At 44.6% G+C, this 16,975-nt stretch overlaps 1 protein-coding gene across 17 annotated transcripts in view; it reads right to left on the bottom strand.

Moving 5' to 3' along the window:
* Palm2akap2 (PALM2 and AKAP2 fusion) overlaps window positions 1-16,975 on the bottom strand; it is a 461,068-nt gene that overhangs the window by 176,487 nt on the left and 267,606 nt on the right. For 8 of the 17 annotated variants that reach the window (XM_087547933.1, XM_087547937.1, XM_087547939.1 and 5 more), the window contains exon 7: window positions 15,811-16,503. In XM_087547933.1, the coding sequence (XP_087404059.1) occupies window positions 15,811-16,503 (693 nt within the window). 17 annotated transcript variants of the gene reach the window in all.

The raw sequence follows: 16,975 nt of genomic DNA, 5'->3' as shown, positions 1-16,975 counted from the left end.
AGAGGTTTTCCCTGGCTGTCAGGCTTCCCACAACCACTAATCCTGCAAGGAACTGAGGCTGCAGGACAGGGCAGGCCCTTACTGCTCTGGTGTCCCTCAAACCAGCCCGAAGCCAAAGCTTTGTGGATTCTGAGGGCTGACTGTACTTGTCATCATCCCTTTCTCTGGGAGAAGTACCCAAGAGGCTAGTTCTGGGCAGATTTGCAGAGTTCCAGGTGTCTTCGTCAGACTCCAGATTCTCAGCCCTAAAGTCTTTATTACCCATCAGTCTTCCATCTATCCATCTATCCATCCACCCATCAATCCATCCCTCTATCCATCCATCCAGCCAGCCAGTCAGCCAGCAAATGTTTATTGGATCCATTCTGTGTATCAAGCACTGTTCTGGGCACAGGGCCTCCTGAAGAGAAAGAGGCTCTACCTTGTAGTCAAAAAGTCCATCTTATCTAGTAGGGACCATCAGTACCCAGTTATTCATAGGCTATCCAGCCTATTGAAGCAGAGGCTACTTGGCTTCTGTGACGTCTCAAGCCACATACTTAAATGTAACTTTAGTAGAGGAGTCCACAGCCTTTGGTTGCTGTTACAGCTTTCTCAAGGGGCCAGAAGAGTCTTCTACTGTTTTATACTTCTTCCTTCAGTAAAGTGTTCAGTTGCTTTACCCTTGCCTGAGGGTGGCCTTGGGGACTGCCTCATAGCATGAAGAAGTGACAGAAAGATGCGGTGAGAGGCTTCAAGGCTTCAAGCTTGGCTTTCTCCCTGAAAAGCTTCTCTCAGCCCACCCCCCCCCCCCCCGCCGCCATGTGAGGATGCCGTGGGTAGAGTAGGTAACTGTTGTAACTGACAGCCCCAGCTGAGGTTCCATGGGACAGCCATGTTTATTGGATCCATTTTGCTGGGCACAGGGCTTCCTGAAGAGAAAGAGGCTCTACCCTGTAGTCGAAAAGTCCATCTTATCTAGTAGGGACCACAAGTACCCAGATATTCATAGGCTATCCAGACTATTGAAGCAGAGACCCATGCCAGCCAGCACCACATACCAGACCTGAGAATAGCAAAGCCTTTATGGTGTTTAGAGTCTCAACTACTGTCTGTCCGTCTTGGGAGAGACCCCGAGATGAACTGCATAGAGACTATGAGTCATGTCAGAACAGCAATGATGACAAGCAGGGGCAGTCCTCAGCACCTATATGGCAGCTCCAGGATGCCCAGAGGGCACTGAGTTCATCGAGGCTCATGTCCCTCCTGCATATAGCATGGAGTTTGCATATAACCTCCACAATCCTCGGTATACTTTACACAGTACAGTCATCATGCCATGCTGTGCACATAGTGGTTATTCTTTAGGGAATGATGATCAGAAAACCATTGGTCTACATTCAGCACAGATGCATTTCCTCCCAAGGATTTCCAGTCCAACTTGGGTGATTGCATCCATGGCTGAGGAACTCAGGGGGACAGAGAGCCCATTGCAACTGTTTGTGCTTTAAGTCACCATGTGTGGGCTATAATTTGCTCTATAGCCTAAGATAACAGATAACAGCACCAGGGCCCAGTGACTTTGCTGCTTGAGGATGGGCCGGTGGCCAATGCAGTCTTAGGTCCCCTGAAAGGTTGTGATTGCTGCAGACTTTCAACCTACCTGGGACCAGCTCACCCAGATCCTGCATGAACAAGAGTCCCGAATACTTCCTATGGTGATCAAAGCTTGAGAAGTACTAACCATCTAGGAATATATACTACCCGCTCCTAGGTACCTTCTTTTTATATATTCAGATTTCATATAAAAAAAAACAAAACAAACAAACCCAGGGCTGGAAAAATAGCCCAGTAGTTAAGAAAATTGCCTGCTCTTCTATTCCCAGTCCCCACATGGTAGCTCAACTTCTGTCTCAGCAGATCTGACTCCCTCTTCTACATGGTGTACAGTTGCACTTGCAGTCAAGGCACGCGCACACACACACACACACACACACACACACACACACACACACACACACCACAGAGTAAATAAATAAGCAAATAAACACATAAATAAAGTTTAAAGAATAAAAATAATCCAAACACACAAAATAAGGTAACCAGCCTTGCTCACCACCCCCAGATTTAACATTAAAAACAGCAAGCATAGCTTCTGGGTTGAACACTGTCTTGACTTCTCTTCCTGTTGCTATGACAAAATTCTCCCACAAAAGCCATTCAACGGAGAGAGGTTTGTTCCAGATCACAGTTCCAGGGCAGAGCCCACTGTGGAGGGGAAGCCAGTGTGATCAGAGCTGGAAGCAGCTGGTCACATGACATCCACAGCCAAGCAGTGGGAGCAACAAACGCTCACGCTCTGATGGCTGTCTCCGTTTACACAATCGAGAGTCCTCCGCTCAGGGAATGGTCCTGCCCATAGTCAACATCACTCTTGCTACATGAATTCCCCTACATACGTGACCTGAGAGGCCTCTTTCTCAGGCAACTCTAGATTCAGTCAGGCTTGACAATTAGTATCAACACTCACAGACTCTATGCTAAGTTCTTTTCAAATATAACTCATTTAACCCTCCTGGCAGCCTAACGAGAGATGCTATCATGCCTTACATTAAGAATGAGGAAACTGAGGACAGTTGCATCACCCACACAAGTTCTTGCAAGTTCATAAGCAACAGTGGTTGTATCTCCGTGAGGGACCTGTCTCCAGACTTAGGCTGTCCTGCATCCAGGCTGGATAATATTCCACTGTGTGGACATATCATGCTTTGTTAGAGCTATCTGTTGATGAATAACTGAGGGGTTGTTATTTTTTTTCCATCTTTTGACTACTTGGAAAAAGAGTGCAATGAACAATATAAAAGCAATCTATTCAAATTCCTGCTTTCGATTATATTATTATAGTTGTTGCTTCTGTAATTGTCGCTTTGAGAGCAGTCTCCTGTAGTCCAGTTAGTAGCATTCAACAAGTGCCTGCCTCCTGGACATGTGGGTCCCATCTGGTTAGATCTGTTTTTTTAAGAGAAGATAAAAATATGGGAATGGTTGGTTACCGGTACAAAGGAAGACCAAACCGAACCAAGATCCCTTGTGTAAGTACACTCAGTATGTCCAGGGTCTGCCCTTGAATTTTCAGGTTGTTACTTAATCCCAGAGGAATAATCTGATCATCTACAGCCTGGCCTCCAGTCACTTCCCCAATCCCTTCAGACCACTGAAGATAGTCCAAGCTGAGGCCGCAGTCTCTCCTCCTGTCTGGAAGGTTGTCCCATGAACACTACACCTTGCTGAAAGTATTCTTAACAGAAGTATGGCAACACAGGTACTGTTTCCATTTTACAGATGAGAAACAGGCGTGGTGGACTGAAATCAATTCCCTGAGGGCGCCCCACTGGCTAATGTCATGCCTTGGACTTTATTCCCAAAGCCTAAGGCTACACCTTCCCTTTACTGGGAGAGCAGAAAGGACTAGAACCTGGGATATTTCTGCCTACCCGGGACATCTCTAGGTGTTGTTCCCAGTTCCAGAGACCAGGTATACCAGACAGACTTACCTTAATAAACTTAATATCACAATAAACAGTATAATGTATAGTAAGCGATTCAGGCTGCCTACACACCAATTAAACCAGGAATGTTGGGATGGGGCCCTCATTGTTATTGATTTTCAAAAAAGTCTTTCTCTTTCTGTCACATCAAAAGCTAGAAAACGAAAGCCAAAAACATAGAGTTCCAGGGCATGGTGCTTCCTGGGAGAATTCCCCAACTCTTTAAAGTGACTGCCCTGTAGAGGGTGCTCCTTGTAGTGGATTTGGAGGAAGGATTAAGATGTCATTGTTTAGGTGGTGAAGATGGATCTTGTCTTTTCTCAAAGCATGGGTCTTGCTCTCCGGGGACTGCATTAGCCGGAGAGAGAGTGGGGGCTGCTATCCAGGGAGAGGATGCTCACCTCTTTGTCTCTCTGGATGTGCCTGCTTGTCCTTCGGTCCCCTCCCATATTATGTCAGTATTAGCTCAGGCAGCTATGGAATTTCGAGCTTACAGACTGTAAACTAAATACGTTTCTGGACTTTGCAAACTATCCAATCTTGGGTATTTTGTTATAGCCACAGAAAGTGAACTAAGATAGGAGAGGCTGGGTCTCGGGCAGAGATGGGCTCATTTGATAGAAAGAGGGGAGGAGAGGGGAGAAGGGAGGAGAGGGGAGGAGAGGAGGAGAGGGGAGAGGGGAGGAGAGGGGAGAAGGGAGGAGAGGGGAGAAGGGAGGAGAGGAGAAGGAGGAGAGGAGAGGGGAGAGGGAAGAGGGGAGAAGAGGAGAGGGGAGAGGGAAGAGGGGAGGAGAGGAGAAGGAGGAGAGGGGAGGAGAGGAGGAGAGGGAGAGGGAAAGAGAGGGGAGAGGGGAGGAGAGAGGGAGCCAAGTCAGAAGTGCTGCTTTTCCCACACAGCTCCCCCTCTTCCCTTGTGATCAGCCAGGTCAAAGCTCATTACTCTCTTCAAGGGTTCTCTGAGCTTGCACCAGGGAGAAGACATCCAGAAGCTGAATGTGAATATGCTTTACTGTGGAACCATGGGCCCCAGAAGCCCCGTAGGCTTGCTTTTTGCTCACCCTCCCTTCCTTGACTCTCTGAAAACTCACATCTGGCCATCCATTTGATTCAAGTAACACAGCAGGAGTCAATCAAACTGGATTCTGTAGGTTAAAAAAGTGCTTATGCCCGAGCCGGCTCTGTGGCTGAACAGATGTTACTGTTATTTGCTTCAGCACTTCAGATCTTGCTGGAGCGTCTGAGCGCGCTGCTGACATGCTCAACTTTTTGTTAAGTGAGGACCAGTGTGACTGAAGGCACCTGGCTCAGCAGACAGAACATGAAGTCATTGTCAGCTGGGCTGGAATCTCCACAGTCTCTGCTCTTCCTGTCGCTTCAAGCAAGTCATTTGGTATTTCAGTCTGGTCTTTGAAATGAGGAATTGAGATTTTAATTTTTAAAAGTCCAAGCAGGCGAGAAGTGTCCCCTTGGATTTTAGGGAGGTGGCTGGCATTGTGGAACACTGATACACAGGCCAAGAGGACAGTGGCCATCTTGATTCTCTTTCTTTTGTCTGATAATGATAGAGCAACAATTATGACCATATTTTCTACTGCAGTTCCCCCTATTTTCTTTTTAACACAGTATCTGCTCTCAGGTGACTTCTCATCTGGAAATTACAAATGTTCATTCAAATTTACTTTGAGTTACTTTCATGGCATGTGAACTATTTAAGATAGTGTACTAAAATTAACTCTTGAGTTATTAAACAATAACACACACACACACACACACACACACACACACACACACTGGTATGTGCACAAGGTACAGATAATTGACATGATGCTCCAAAGTTTCAGATTTTTGGGGGTGGGGGGGACACTGAGTAGGGGTGTGTCAGCTCTCAGGGATGGGGCTTAGCATTTCAGGGAAGCAAAACCATCTTGTTCCTTTGTGTGACATTAGTTCTTAAAGTATAGACAGCTCATGTTGACTGCAGAATTGTCCTCACCTTGAGGATGTCTTCAGCCTAACTGACCAAAGGATCCTGGTCTGAAAAGAATAGTTCAGTGGCTGAAGAAATGGTTCAGCAGGTAAAGGGTCCTGCTGCCAAGCCTAAGGACCCAAGTTCAATCCCCAAGACCCAAGTGGGAGAAGGAGAGCACTGTGTACCCACCCCCTAAACAAACAAACAAACAAACAAACAAACAAAATAACACATCCACAAAGAGTAGTCATCTGTGCTCATGTTTGAGGTACCCAGGAGGTAGCCATGAAAAAAAGAAAATTGAAAATATTATTATCACTTTTACATTTGAGTAGCCCTTGGTTAAAACTGAAAGGAGCCCTGGATCATGTCACTTTTGGATGGCAAGCCTCGTAGGGAAAGGTCAGTGCTTCACCAATTCTCCAAAGTGATAGTCTTTGATGCTGATTCTTACTGTCAGTAAGACTTGAGCATTAAGGAATATCACTGCCTTGCAAATACCAGACCTAAGAAACACAGTAAAGGAGTACAAAGTAAATGCAGAGGAACAGTTACATTTAAATTCTGAAGGAGATGAACTTTGCTACAGGACTTCTAAGGAGTAGATGAGAGTAACTTTGTCACCTTTCACTTTAGGTAAGGAAGTGCTGCAGAGATACCTCCCAGCCTACAGAGGGTGCTGTTACCACTGACCATTTCCTTGAGTGTTTAAAGGTCCAAATAACTGGTGCCATTTTGTCTATCTTGAAAGAATGACCCTGTTTTCCCAAATTTTTCTACATCTGATCCCATGACAATCCTTACACCACTTCCATAACAGAGAGCCTTCTGTTTTATGAAGTAGAGGGCTGGATGTGACATTTGTCACCTGGAACTCTGGATCAGTGTTTTGCTCTGCTATGTGGGGAAGGTCCTTACTATTCCCTTAAGAGCTATGATGTCAGCCTCACAGGGTTCACGGATTATCCCGGTAACCTTGAGGGTGCTAGTTTTTTTTTTTTTTTTTATCTGAAATTCCCCTGAAATTACTTCGCTAGTAAGCATTTGCCCTTGATAGTGGGAAACCCCCAGAATTGAAAAGCTAAGTTGTACTATTTGGAACTCCTTGCGTTCACCATCCTTATGGACAAGATGACAATTTCAGGCAATTCACACATTACAAAGGCAGTCACAGACCTGGAGGAAAGCTAAGCAGCCCCCACTTGGGGCTAATCCTGAAGCATTCCTGAGGGGCAGGGCCATTGCCGGGGATGGGGGCGGGGCAGACATTTATCACAAGCAAATCAGTATCTATCATCAGCTCCTGACTTGCCTGTGCTGTTTGCAACCGTGGGTGGAGGTCAGCTCTCAGGTTTGCATACAGTGCTAATATTTTCCCTAGAACTGGAATGCCCCAGAGTCATGGCTCCTGTATTATAATGCACTATCACGGTTGTGGTCCAAGCCAACCTGTTCCACATTATAATGTGCTTATCATCAAGGAAATAATGTAAAAAAGCCTTGCTACCTCCAGTCTGGCCTGTACAGTATCAGACAAATCATGGGTCTACAAACCTGGGCTAAATGCATAGATACATAGGAATCAGACAGTTGCTGTGTCTCTAGCACAGTTGATAGGGACACAGTGTCTTTGTATCTCCTCCACTTTGTATTGGCTGGAATTCTTATCCGTTCTGATCTGGCAACTGGAAAGTCTACAAGACACCATTTATATTTTTATCTTCTATTACTTTCCAAGCATAAGGACATCCCCCAAATCTACCTTGAGACCCAAACGGGTGTGCACTCCAACTAATTTATTCTACTCTACGTCCTCCAAGGACATGATTTTCTGTGACATATCTGTAGGTAGTGTCATATTAGTCTTTATTAATTCTTCCATGTCAGAATTAATTTCTTTTATTGAGTACCTATTGTATGACAGGTCCTGTTCTAGGCTACAAGATGTCAAAGTACAAGTCAACAGGCCAGACAGGGCCTCAGTCAGCTTATTAAAATCCGGCCACACTCTCTTGTTCGTATGCTGTGGAGAGCTGAGGTGAGTAATTATGACAAAGACCAAGAAAAATGATTTCCTCTCTGGTAGCATATAGAGCAAAGTCCACCTGTCCTGTTCTAGAAACAGGGGGGAACCAGACAGACAAGTAGCTGTGTGTCTTTGGGAGCCTCTGTGGTGAGTGTACTGTATGAAAACTGTTAACACAAGGGGAACCCAGAGTTTACTCATAACCACCTGAGCCACTGCTGGGACTTGCAAGAAAAAAAAAAGAGAGAAAACAAAACCCACAAGACAGGCATGGAAAGAGATTTGCAAAAAGAAGCCAGAGTAACGCTAAGAGCTTTGATCAGTTAGTTAGTATGGAAACCCACTAGGATAGGCAAGAGTACAAAGGGCGCCCAATCCTGTGAGCACAATCCATGGGTCAGAATCCCCTGGGACACTCTTTAGACTGATGACTGATGGTCTCACCTGGGACTCCATGTGCCATCGGGAGGGCTGAGCCAGCCTGTCATTCGTGGGCACCCCCAGGGGAGGCCGCAAGGGTGCACAGAACGGGAGATATTGGGTCCCCGTTAGGTTGTAGGGATGGCTGGAGGGGCCTCCAACCCGGTCAGGCCGGAGTTCGCTTAGAACAAGTGAGAAGCAGAAAGAACCAGGGCACAGACACACAGCAGGAGGTGCAGTGAGGAGGCAGTTTATTGTCTATTAATACTGGTACAGAGGAACAGAGAGAAGCTACGCGTACAGCATCAGGGGCCACTGGCAGTGATTTTTTTTTTTTTTTTTTTGAAGTTGGTTTTTGTTTAGTTTTTCATCAGAAGGAAACAGAACAGTCAAAGTACACTTCAGGTTACAAAGTACAGCAGCTAGCCCAGCAAGTCTAACTCAGAGTAAGCACGACAGGCTCCCAGCCCTCCCACCCCACTGACCAACCACAAATGGATGTATTTACAGAGGTGCCACTCACCCCAAGTGAGCTGTAAAGCTGAAAGTCCTATCAACGACCTACATTCAAACTGAAAAGCTGCATCAGACACAACATTTTCTGAAACCCTCATTAAGGGTTTTTTGTTGTTGTTGTTTTGTTTTTTTTGTTTTTGTTTTTGTTTTTTTTTGTTTTTTTTTTGTTTTTGTTTTTGCCTCTCTCCTAAGCCAGGAGTTTGAAAGGAATAAACAATATTCCAGGACCCTGCAAAAAGACAGAACGTTTCTTCCCACTTGTCACAATAGCGTATCGTGGAGCTACACGCAGAACAGCTCGGATCAGATAATGCCTGGTGACTCCTGACCTCTTGATATAGAGACCTGTCACCACAAGCCCAGTGATGTTGCCCCGCCCACCCAGTTGGGAAGCCAGGAGGTTTCCTTGGTAACAAGAGTAACTGGCTCTCCCCCAGCACCATCAGGCGATTGCATAGTTCTTTTTGCTTTTTGCAGCTGTCTCCTTGGCAGCGTGGTTGACACATGGGCTTGAGTTGGGCTTGCTGAAAGAGTAGGTGGGGAGGGTGGATTCTGGTGATGAAGATTTTAAAATTAATTGTTTGGGAACTATGGTGGCTAATTTTATTGAAATAGAAAAAAAATGTTTATGACCTTGCCTTGCTGGGAAAGGTTGTGGTCTCTTGGGGGGCAGGGAAAGATGCTGTCTGGGAAGGGAGCTCGACAGCAAGGGTATGAAGACTTAGAGGTTTGACCCATTCAGTCAACTGGATACAGGGGATGGGCAGGGATAAAAAATGTGATGAATGGGGATTCATAGATTTGGCATAAACTTGGGTAAAAGACTCAAGAACTACAAATTCACAGTCCCATTTATGGATGAAGATAAAATTCTTTCTGTTTCTACCAACCTCTGAATTCACAATGCAACCTTAGCAAGGATAGAAGGCCAATGAGGTGAGGTTGACATTGTTTGTATTTCTGTGTAGACAATAGATCAGGCATGCCCAGCCTGCAGCTCATAGACTGAAGGCATCCCAGGTAGTAAATGCCCACAATGTTTTAAGTGACATCATGCTACGATGTCAGAAGGTTGGACAACCCTGCCGGTGTAGATGGTTATATACTTTGAACACATCACCTCATATATTTTATACCATATATGTAGATGTACCATAGGGAATGGTCCCTTAGCCATAAATGCAGCAGTCACTTCTTGAGTGCGTGAAAGAGTTGGACTCTGATCGACTAGGTTTCTCTTGCATGGAAAAAAAAAATGCCCTATCTTTCCCAAAGACAGTTACAGATTATTGAAGGCAGGGTCCAAAGAGCCATCAAACTAACACAATCTAATTGGCCAAGCACAGAAAGCTTAATCTGACAACGTGCGTCTGATGGAAACCTTGGATTTTAGGCAGTGTAAGGCTCAGTCACAAGATCTGGGTTAATGCTATAAAAATCACCAGAAAGAAACCATAAGGGAATGAGACGTAACTCAGTTAATCAAGGGTGTTTCCAAACTCAAGCTCCATAATGCATATAGATCTCACTAGAAAAATATTATTCTCTAAAAAAATACACAAATGTAAAATATTCCATTTCTATAGTGACTCCTTACTCCCACCTATACCATGTGACTCGTTTTAGGCTACAGTAAACACAGGCCCTCAGGGGTGGCTCCATAGAAGTCTATCTTTCTTGCTTTGTTCAAGCCAGTCCAATTGTGCTTACAACTGTGCTCAAGGACCCAGGTAGGGGACCTAACGTTTGCTCACCGCAGGCAGCCCAGTGAGGAAGTCACTGTTAAGAGGTCATGTGCTCCCTGTGTCCTGCACGTGGAATATCAGAGTGAATCTGCAGGCTCGGATGGGCACCGGAAACACATTCAGTTAGTGGAAGGGCAGAAGTAAGGCCCGGGCTCTGCCTACATTAACTCCTCTGCGCACCTGCAAGTTCTGCCTGAAGCTCCAGGAATGGAATTCACAACTCTGGGTTGGAGTGAGGAAGAGAATGTTGTGTTAACACAGCTTTTGAGTACAACCTTCTATTTCTGTTTGTTTGTCTGTCTGTCTGTTTGTTAAGACAGGGCAGAAAAGGAGAACATAAGTATCAGTGCTAAGGCAAGGTATCCAATGGCACATCAGAACCCCTTCTCTGCCATTCACCGTGTTGACATCGCAAGGCAGATATAGTCTGTAAACATCTACGCTATACAGTACATTAACCACGCAAGGAAAGGAAAAGAAAACCACCCTGTATGTCTTTTCTTTCTGGGATTCTGTTCTTTCAAGTCAGAAGGAGTTGCAAGGAGCCTAGGGAGAATTTCATGGTTGGTGAGAGGTGCTTTTATTTTGATTAAAACAAACAAACCAAAAAAATGCAGTTACAAGAAGAAGAGGAAGAGAAAGAGGAAGAAGAAGAAGGAGGAGGAGGAGGAGGAAGAGGAGGAGGAGGAGGAGGAGGAGGAGGAGAAGGAGAAGGAGAAGGAGAAGGAGAAGAAGAAGAAGAAGAAGAAGAAGAAGAAGAAGAAGAAGAAGAAGAAGAAGAAGAAGAAGAAGAAGAAGAAGAAGAAGAAGAAGAAGCCGCCAGGTAATCAGTTGGAAGCAGTGGGGGAAGAAATGACCATTCATACCTCAGCCTATAGAAACTTAGGAATAGTCACAATATGTAAAAAGGTCATGAACATCAGGAAGCATTTTGTTCCCCTGTCTGGTAAGAGAAGACAGTGAAAATTACTGTTATTGTAACATCACCACCATGATTATTGTTAGAAAAAGTTAAGGCTGTCCAGATCTGTGATGGACAAAGTCTGTGGTCCCTCTGTTACCTATTTTCACATTGGCAGCGAGGCCTTTGTGTGGCAGTTCTGACCTCTGGTGTAGGGAGGGGAAGCACAGGCCTCGAGTTATGTAAAAAGGTTGGGGGAACTGGTCAGAGGATCGCCGGTGAAATGTTCTTTGAAAAACTTTTAGGATGTAGTCTTGATAATTCTCTACATGTAAACAGTCAGCATTTGGAATTTTAGCGAAGTGGATTTAAGGAGTTTGCTGAAGTCATAAAAAATCATTTCACTCTCCTAACGAGGGGTTTTAGCTTTTTTCCCTAAAAGATGCAGGTAGGTTTTCCTGGCAAGTTCTAAAGGAGGCTAGCCTGTGAAGGTGAAATGCCAGCAAGACCTAAGACCTCGTTTTTCTCATTAGTTTGAGCTGTTTTATATGTACCAATAACTCGGAAGCCCCTGCAGTGTTTTACTAGCCCAGTAGAACCAAGAACAATTTCCAGGTCTGTCCTAATCAATACATCTTGATTAATAGACCAGGGAGCTTTCGAACAATCGCATATTTATAAAGCTTTTGAAACCTATCTCTTTAAGATGCTGGGAATTTATAGAGTCAGTTATAAAGAATATTACAAAAAGCACAATATGAAACTGTTCACCTTGGAATGGTTTGAACCATAAGCTGACACTGCAAGGCATGAGGGTGTATCTGCCAGAGAAGGGCAGGCTTCCTGTGCTTTCCAGCCATGAGGAGCGTAACCCACCGTGTAGGTTTTAAGTAAGACCAACATCAACCAAAAATGTCCCTGGTGCCTGTTCTGTCTACCTTCATCTGTCTTTCAAATGGACAGGGCTGAGGCAAGTATTTCAATATTTTCCCTCTGTCTCCTTACTCCACTACTCTCTGTTTTTTTCTGATACCCGTTGGTTCTGACGTTAAGTGGCGTACAGTGTTTGAGAGTGTTCTGTGGTTCCTGAAAAAGAGAATTCTTCCGGAAGTGAAGGAGTTTGGCTCCAGAGTTCCGTCCCAGAGATAATGCCGTATGCCTGGGAAGCTCTCTACATGCGCTTGCCTTTACATAAAATCTCAGTACAGAGGGAGATTTTTGGCTCTCTCCTCAACACCGCCAATGATGACTGGAATTGCCACATAGTCTATCATCTAAGAAGCAACTTGGTTTTTGTTGTTACATAAGGAAAAGAATAAAATCATGGTAAAAGGTTAAAAAAGAATCCCCTAAGTGTTGTCCTACAGCATGTTAAAAGGCAAAAATGTCAAGAATATTCAATTCTTTAGATATGTGGGGCTAGACCTGGCCATTGTAACTGTCAAAAAAAAATCTAATTAAATACCATTGAAATAAATATATTCACTTTCTCCTTTTTCTCTTTTATTTAAAAGAGGACTTTATATATATATATATATTTATATATATCACACATATATGTGGGGGGTATTTTTTGAGTCAGGGTCTCACTATGTAGCCCCCGTTAATCTGATTCACTCTATAGACCAGGCTGGCCTTAGACTAACAGGGATTTGCCTACGTCTGCCTCCCTAATGCTGGGATGAAAAGTGCTCTCCACCAGGATGGGTGGAAATGGATTACATTTTTAAAGAACAACTCAATTAACATTAGCTCAAAACAAGATTGTGGTTTTGCAACTTTATCATGGATTCTTTACTCTGCTTATGTCTCGTTATGACCACACAGCCACATGCCTTGCTTTTAAAAGGGGTGATACCACAGATTAGAGAGAGGAAGAGACTGAGACAGAGAGAGAGAGGGAGACGGGAAGAGAGAGAGAAGGGGGGGGAGAGCAGGACTGTCAATAGCATGGGAAGGGTAGTCCCAATGAGGACCCAGCTTACATTTCCATCACTAAGTCTATAACTTGATGCTGTTGGTGGCTGATCAAGGCTCATTCTGTAAAAAGGATGGGCTGAGCCTGAGTCCCCCACAGAGACTGGAATAGCATGCAAACATTAGCCATATTCAAACATACTTTCATTTACTGTACCCCCAAATGATTTTCATAAGGACATTAAGTCTTAACTTCAATTAAATGGTATTCTTTAATAACAAAAGTACAGAGCAAATCCTAACTCAGAGTTTACTAGTTACTTGCTCACAATAATGACCAATAGCTTGGGGGAGGTGGTGGTTATCCTTGGTCCTTGAGATCTTAGGCAATGGGAGGTACAGACTGTTGTCTTCATGGATAAGTAGTTCTCAGGAGGAAAGACAAGGGTGATGTGTCCTGAAAACTCCAAGCAGCAGGCCCAGGGGCCCTGAGCTCTGCCCTGCAACCCCTCACTGTGCTTTTGAAATCTCACACTGGGCAGTCCAAATCCCCAAGAGAATAGAAGAGACAGGCTAAGTAAACTTTTAGATTGTATATTTCCCAAATGGCTTCTTAAGATGATGGATTGTCTAAAACCATGAGAACGAGTTTCTCCTTCTGTGGAAATGGGTTTGTCCACATGGTGTTTTGTTCGAGGCTGGTGTGCTATTTAACCACTGGGGGAAATGAAGTTGAGGGCAGTGTGGGCTGTTGGCACTGGAACCCAATTCCCAGGTAACAGAGTCGCTGCCATCTTCCGCAGCTACTTTTGCGAAGCCCAGACCTGGGGGTAACCCCCAGTTATCTCCCGAGGAAAACTTTGCTCATTCCTTTGCTATTCCTTTCTTTAATTTTTTTCTTGTTTACATAGGAAGGATTAAAAATGACTCATGTTGTGCTCAATAAAAATAAAACTACTTAAGAAAAGAACAGAAATGAAAATGTCATTTTCCTCTAATTATAATAAATATGACTTGGAGCCAAGAAACGAACAAAATGTCAGATTTATCCTCACGCAAGCTAAATGGGACAAATTTACTCGGTTCTGTGTTGCAACCCTCCAGGTTTCCTTGTCATTATTATTTTTTTCTGAGCCACTTCCAAGATACGTGAAGACGTGACGTGGTAGGTCATAGGATGTGGCTCTTCCATGGGAACACACATGGTTCTGTTACTGATTTGTATGAAGCTATGGTGACGGGGTAAATGAAGTTATCTCATTAAAATCAGTTAACACAGCCCCACTTCCCCTTGCTCCTGTATTAGACTCTTTTTCTAAATCTCTTCCTTTTGCTTTCGCTAAACACATGGCTATCCAGTTTGGGGCAGAGCTAACTATGGATCTCAAGGGTCGTTTATCAAGTTTGAAGTTTAAAAAAATTCCTCAATATTCTATCATTCCCAGACATGAAGAAACGGTGCTTTAAGAAGTCCAGGAATGTGTCACTTAGACTATGTGGTAGAATTCAAGTTCATCTTCTTTCAACATTTTTCCAATTTTCATTGAAAAAACTTTTTTGTTGGTTTTTTTTTTTTTTGAGTGAAGATACTTATATATTGACGTTACCTGAAACATTCTCTAACCCATGGGAACATTAAATTTTAAAAAAGCACAGATGTAAGACTGGGCGCAGGAAATGGACAGTTAATGCATACAGCACCATCCTTGATACAGTGGGGGATATTATGACAGCCCCACTATGTCAGAAAGACTGTTTTAAGGAATATGGTCACTGTAGAGAGACCTCTCAAAACGATCCCCTCTTTGAAAATAGATGAGTTCTATCAGAAAATATACATGAAAAGGAAAACAATATGAAACTTTACATTTTGGGGGAGCATGGAAACAAGGCTTGTGGACTGGCGAGCACAGCGGGCGCAGAGAACAATGGTGGCCTGAGGTCCTTAGAAAATCCCGTACAAAGGGTTCATTGCGTAAGCCATAGAGAGCTGCTGACCGCCAGGTGGGGAGTCAGTCCCTACACTTCCGCTGGGACAGGCGCTGGGTTCTTTGCTCTCAGGTCAACTTCATTGTGGTTTTAACAGAAGGAAAGCACAATACTGGAATCTGGAAGCTTACGTAAGGCAGCAAAGGAAAAGCGTCATCCTAGAACAGCCCAGATTAAGGTAGGTCCACTTTTGGCTACGCTAGCAACCGGCTACAGCCCACAGCATTTCTGCCACACAAGATATAAAAACAAAGATCTACACAGCAGAGGAGGCAGGTGAGAAGCCAGGGGCACGGCAGTGTGTGTGTGTGTGTGTGTGTGTGTGTGTGTGTGTGTGTGTGTGTGTGTGTGTGTGTCTAGGTCTAGGTTAGAGGAACACACGCCGAAATGAAAACCCCCGGTGCCAACGGTTGGAGTCCAGTCAAGTCAATTAAGGCTACAAGATAACCAGCTGCTATGAAGAGTCCACTCCAATTGAGTAGTAGCGCACGGATTCAACTCTCGAAGACACAAAGAAAGGTTTAGAGGGAAAAAATGTAAGTTCTTGGGGGGAGAAAATGAAGCACACACATGCACGTTGTTTCCCAAGTGAGGAGGAGGAAAGATGTGAGGGAGAGATCAAAGCAAATCCAACTGCGAGGCAAGGCAGGTGATTGCTTCCAGTTCACAGTATCGCAGTTAGTGGTACAGTGAGGTCTATTTAAGAGGCGGAGAGTAGAGAGGCTGCCCGGAAGAAAGGGGAGGAGAAAGAAGTGGTCACATGACAACACAGCATTGACAGCGCTTTTTCTTTTGGGTACCTGGGGCCGGGTCTGTGGCCAGGCTCTCTTCCTTGTCTTCTGGGGATGAGGGTTCTGTGGTGTCCGACATGGGCCTGCCGGACACCAGTTCAGCTGCATTCCCATCGATCGTGGACACATCCGTCACTGTCTTCTCCCTCAGCGACTTTTCATCGTCTTCGTCAATCAGCACTAATTCGGCCTTGATGGTTTCGTCATAGCCTAGCACCTTCTTAGTCTCCTCTTCATCCTCGATGTTTTGGTAGCCCATAAAAATCATGGTGACCGGTTGATCCAGGTTGACCTCTGGACCCTCTGTGCTGGGGGGTTGGGCTTGCTGCCCGGGGTTTCCCGAAGACTGATCTTTCCTGGATTTTTGCACCATTTCTAACTTGGCCTCTTTGCAGAGCATGTGTTCCTTGGGATGGCCTAGGCTCCCATCTGCAACAACAGTTCTTTCTGACATGTGTCCTCTGAAGCTCGATTGTCCAGCCTTCTGAATTAGCTCTTCCACATCCTTTGCGCTTAATTTGTGGACTCCGTTCTCTACCACGGTGCCTCCTGAGTGCACCTCATACACTACTTTGGTACCATCATCATAGACTTTGACTCCTCTCTGATGGACCCCCTCTGGGCCAATGGTGGATGCAGAGAGAATCTTGGTCTCTCCTGTTTGTTTGTCTTTCTCCACATTAATTTCCATGGCGTATATAGCTTGAATGAAAACAAGAGAAAGGAAGTGCATGTTACAACAAAAAAAGCCAGTGAATGGTTAATTGCCAAACAGACACAAAAAAAAGTGGTTTGTGCCCTTTCTATTGTAACCACTAAGCATCCTGAGTGTTAGCATGAGGTGTGTGGTGCGGACAGAGGCGGTTGTGTGTGTGTTTTAACACAGCAGCTTAATGCAGTGGGAAGACAAGTGCACACGGTCATCATATGTCAATGACTTCAGGCCTTTTAGGAGACCGGCTAAAAGAAGAGACTTATATAACAGGACAGATGGACGGAAAGACCAGCAGCGTGCAAATGACCTTGACCAAGATCTACTTAGGGCTATAGACAATTTCTGTACCTAAGGTCCAGAACCTTACAGCTGTTTACCCCACGCTCATCAAACATCCATCAAGTTTTTCTGGTACATTTCCTCTGAGTGTTAATGGAGAAGATGGTGAATGTTCTGCAC

This window comes from Rattus norvegicus, chromosome 5 (assembly GCF_021556685.1).
Source record: "Rattus norvegicus strain SHRSP/BbbUtx chromosome 5, alternate assembly SHRSP_T2T, whole genome shotgun sequence".
In the NCBI taxonomy this organism is placed as follows: domain Eukaryota; kingdom Metazoa; phylum Chordata; class Mammalia; order Rodentia; family Muridae; genus Rattus; species Rattus norvegicus.
The sequence above is the reverse complement of the archived record's forward strand: the minus strand, read 5'-3'. Positions and strand labels throughout refer to the sequence as shown.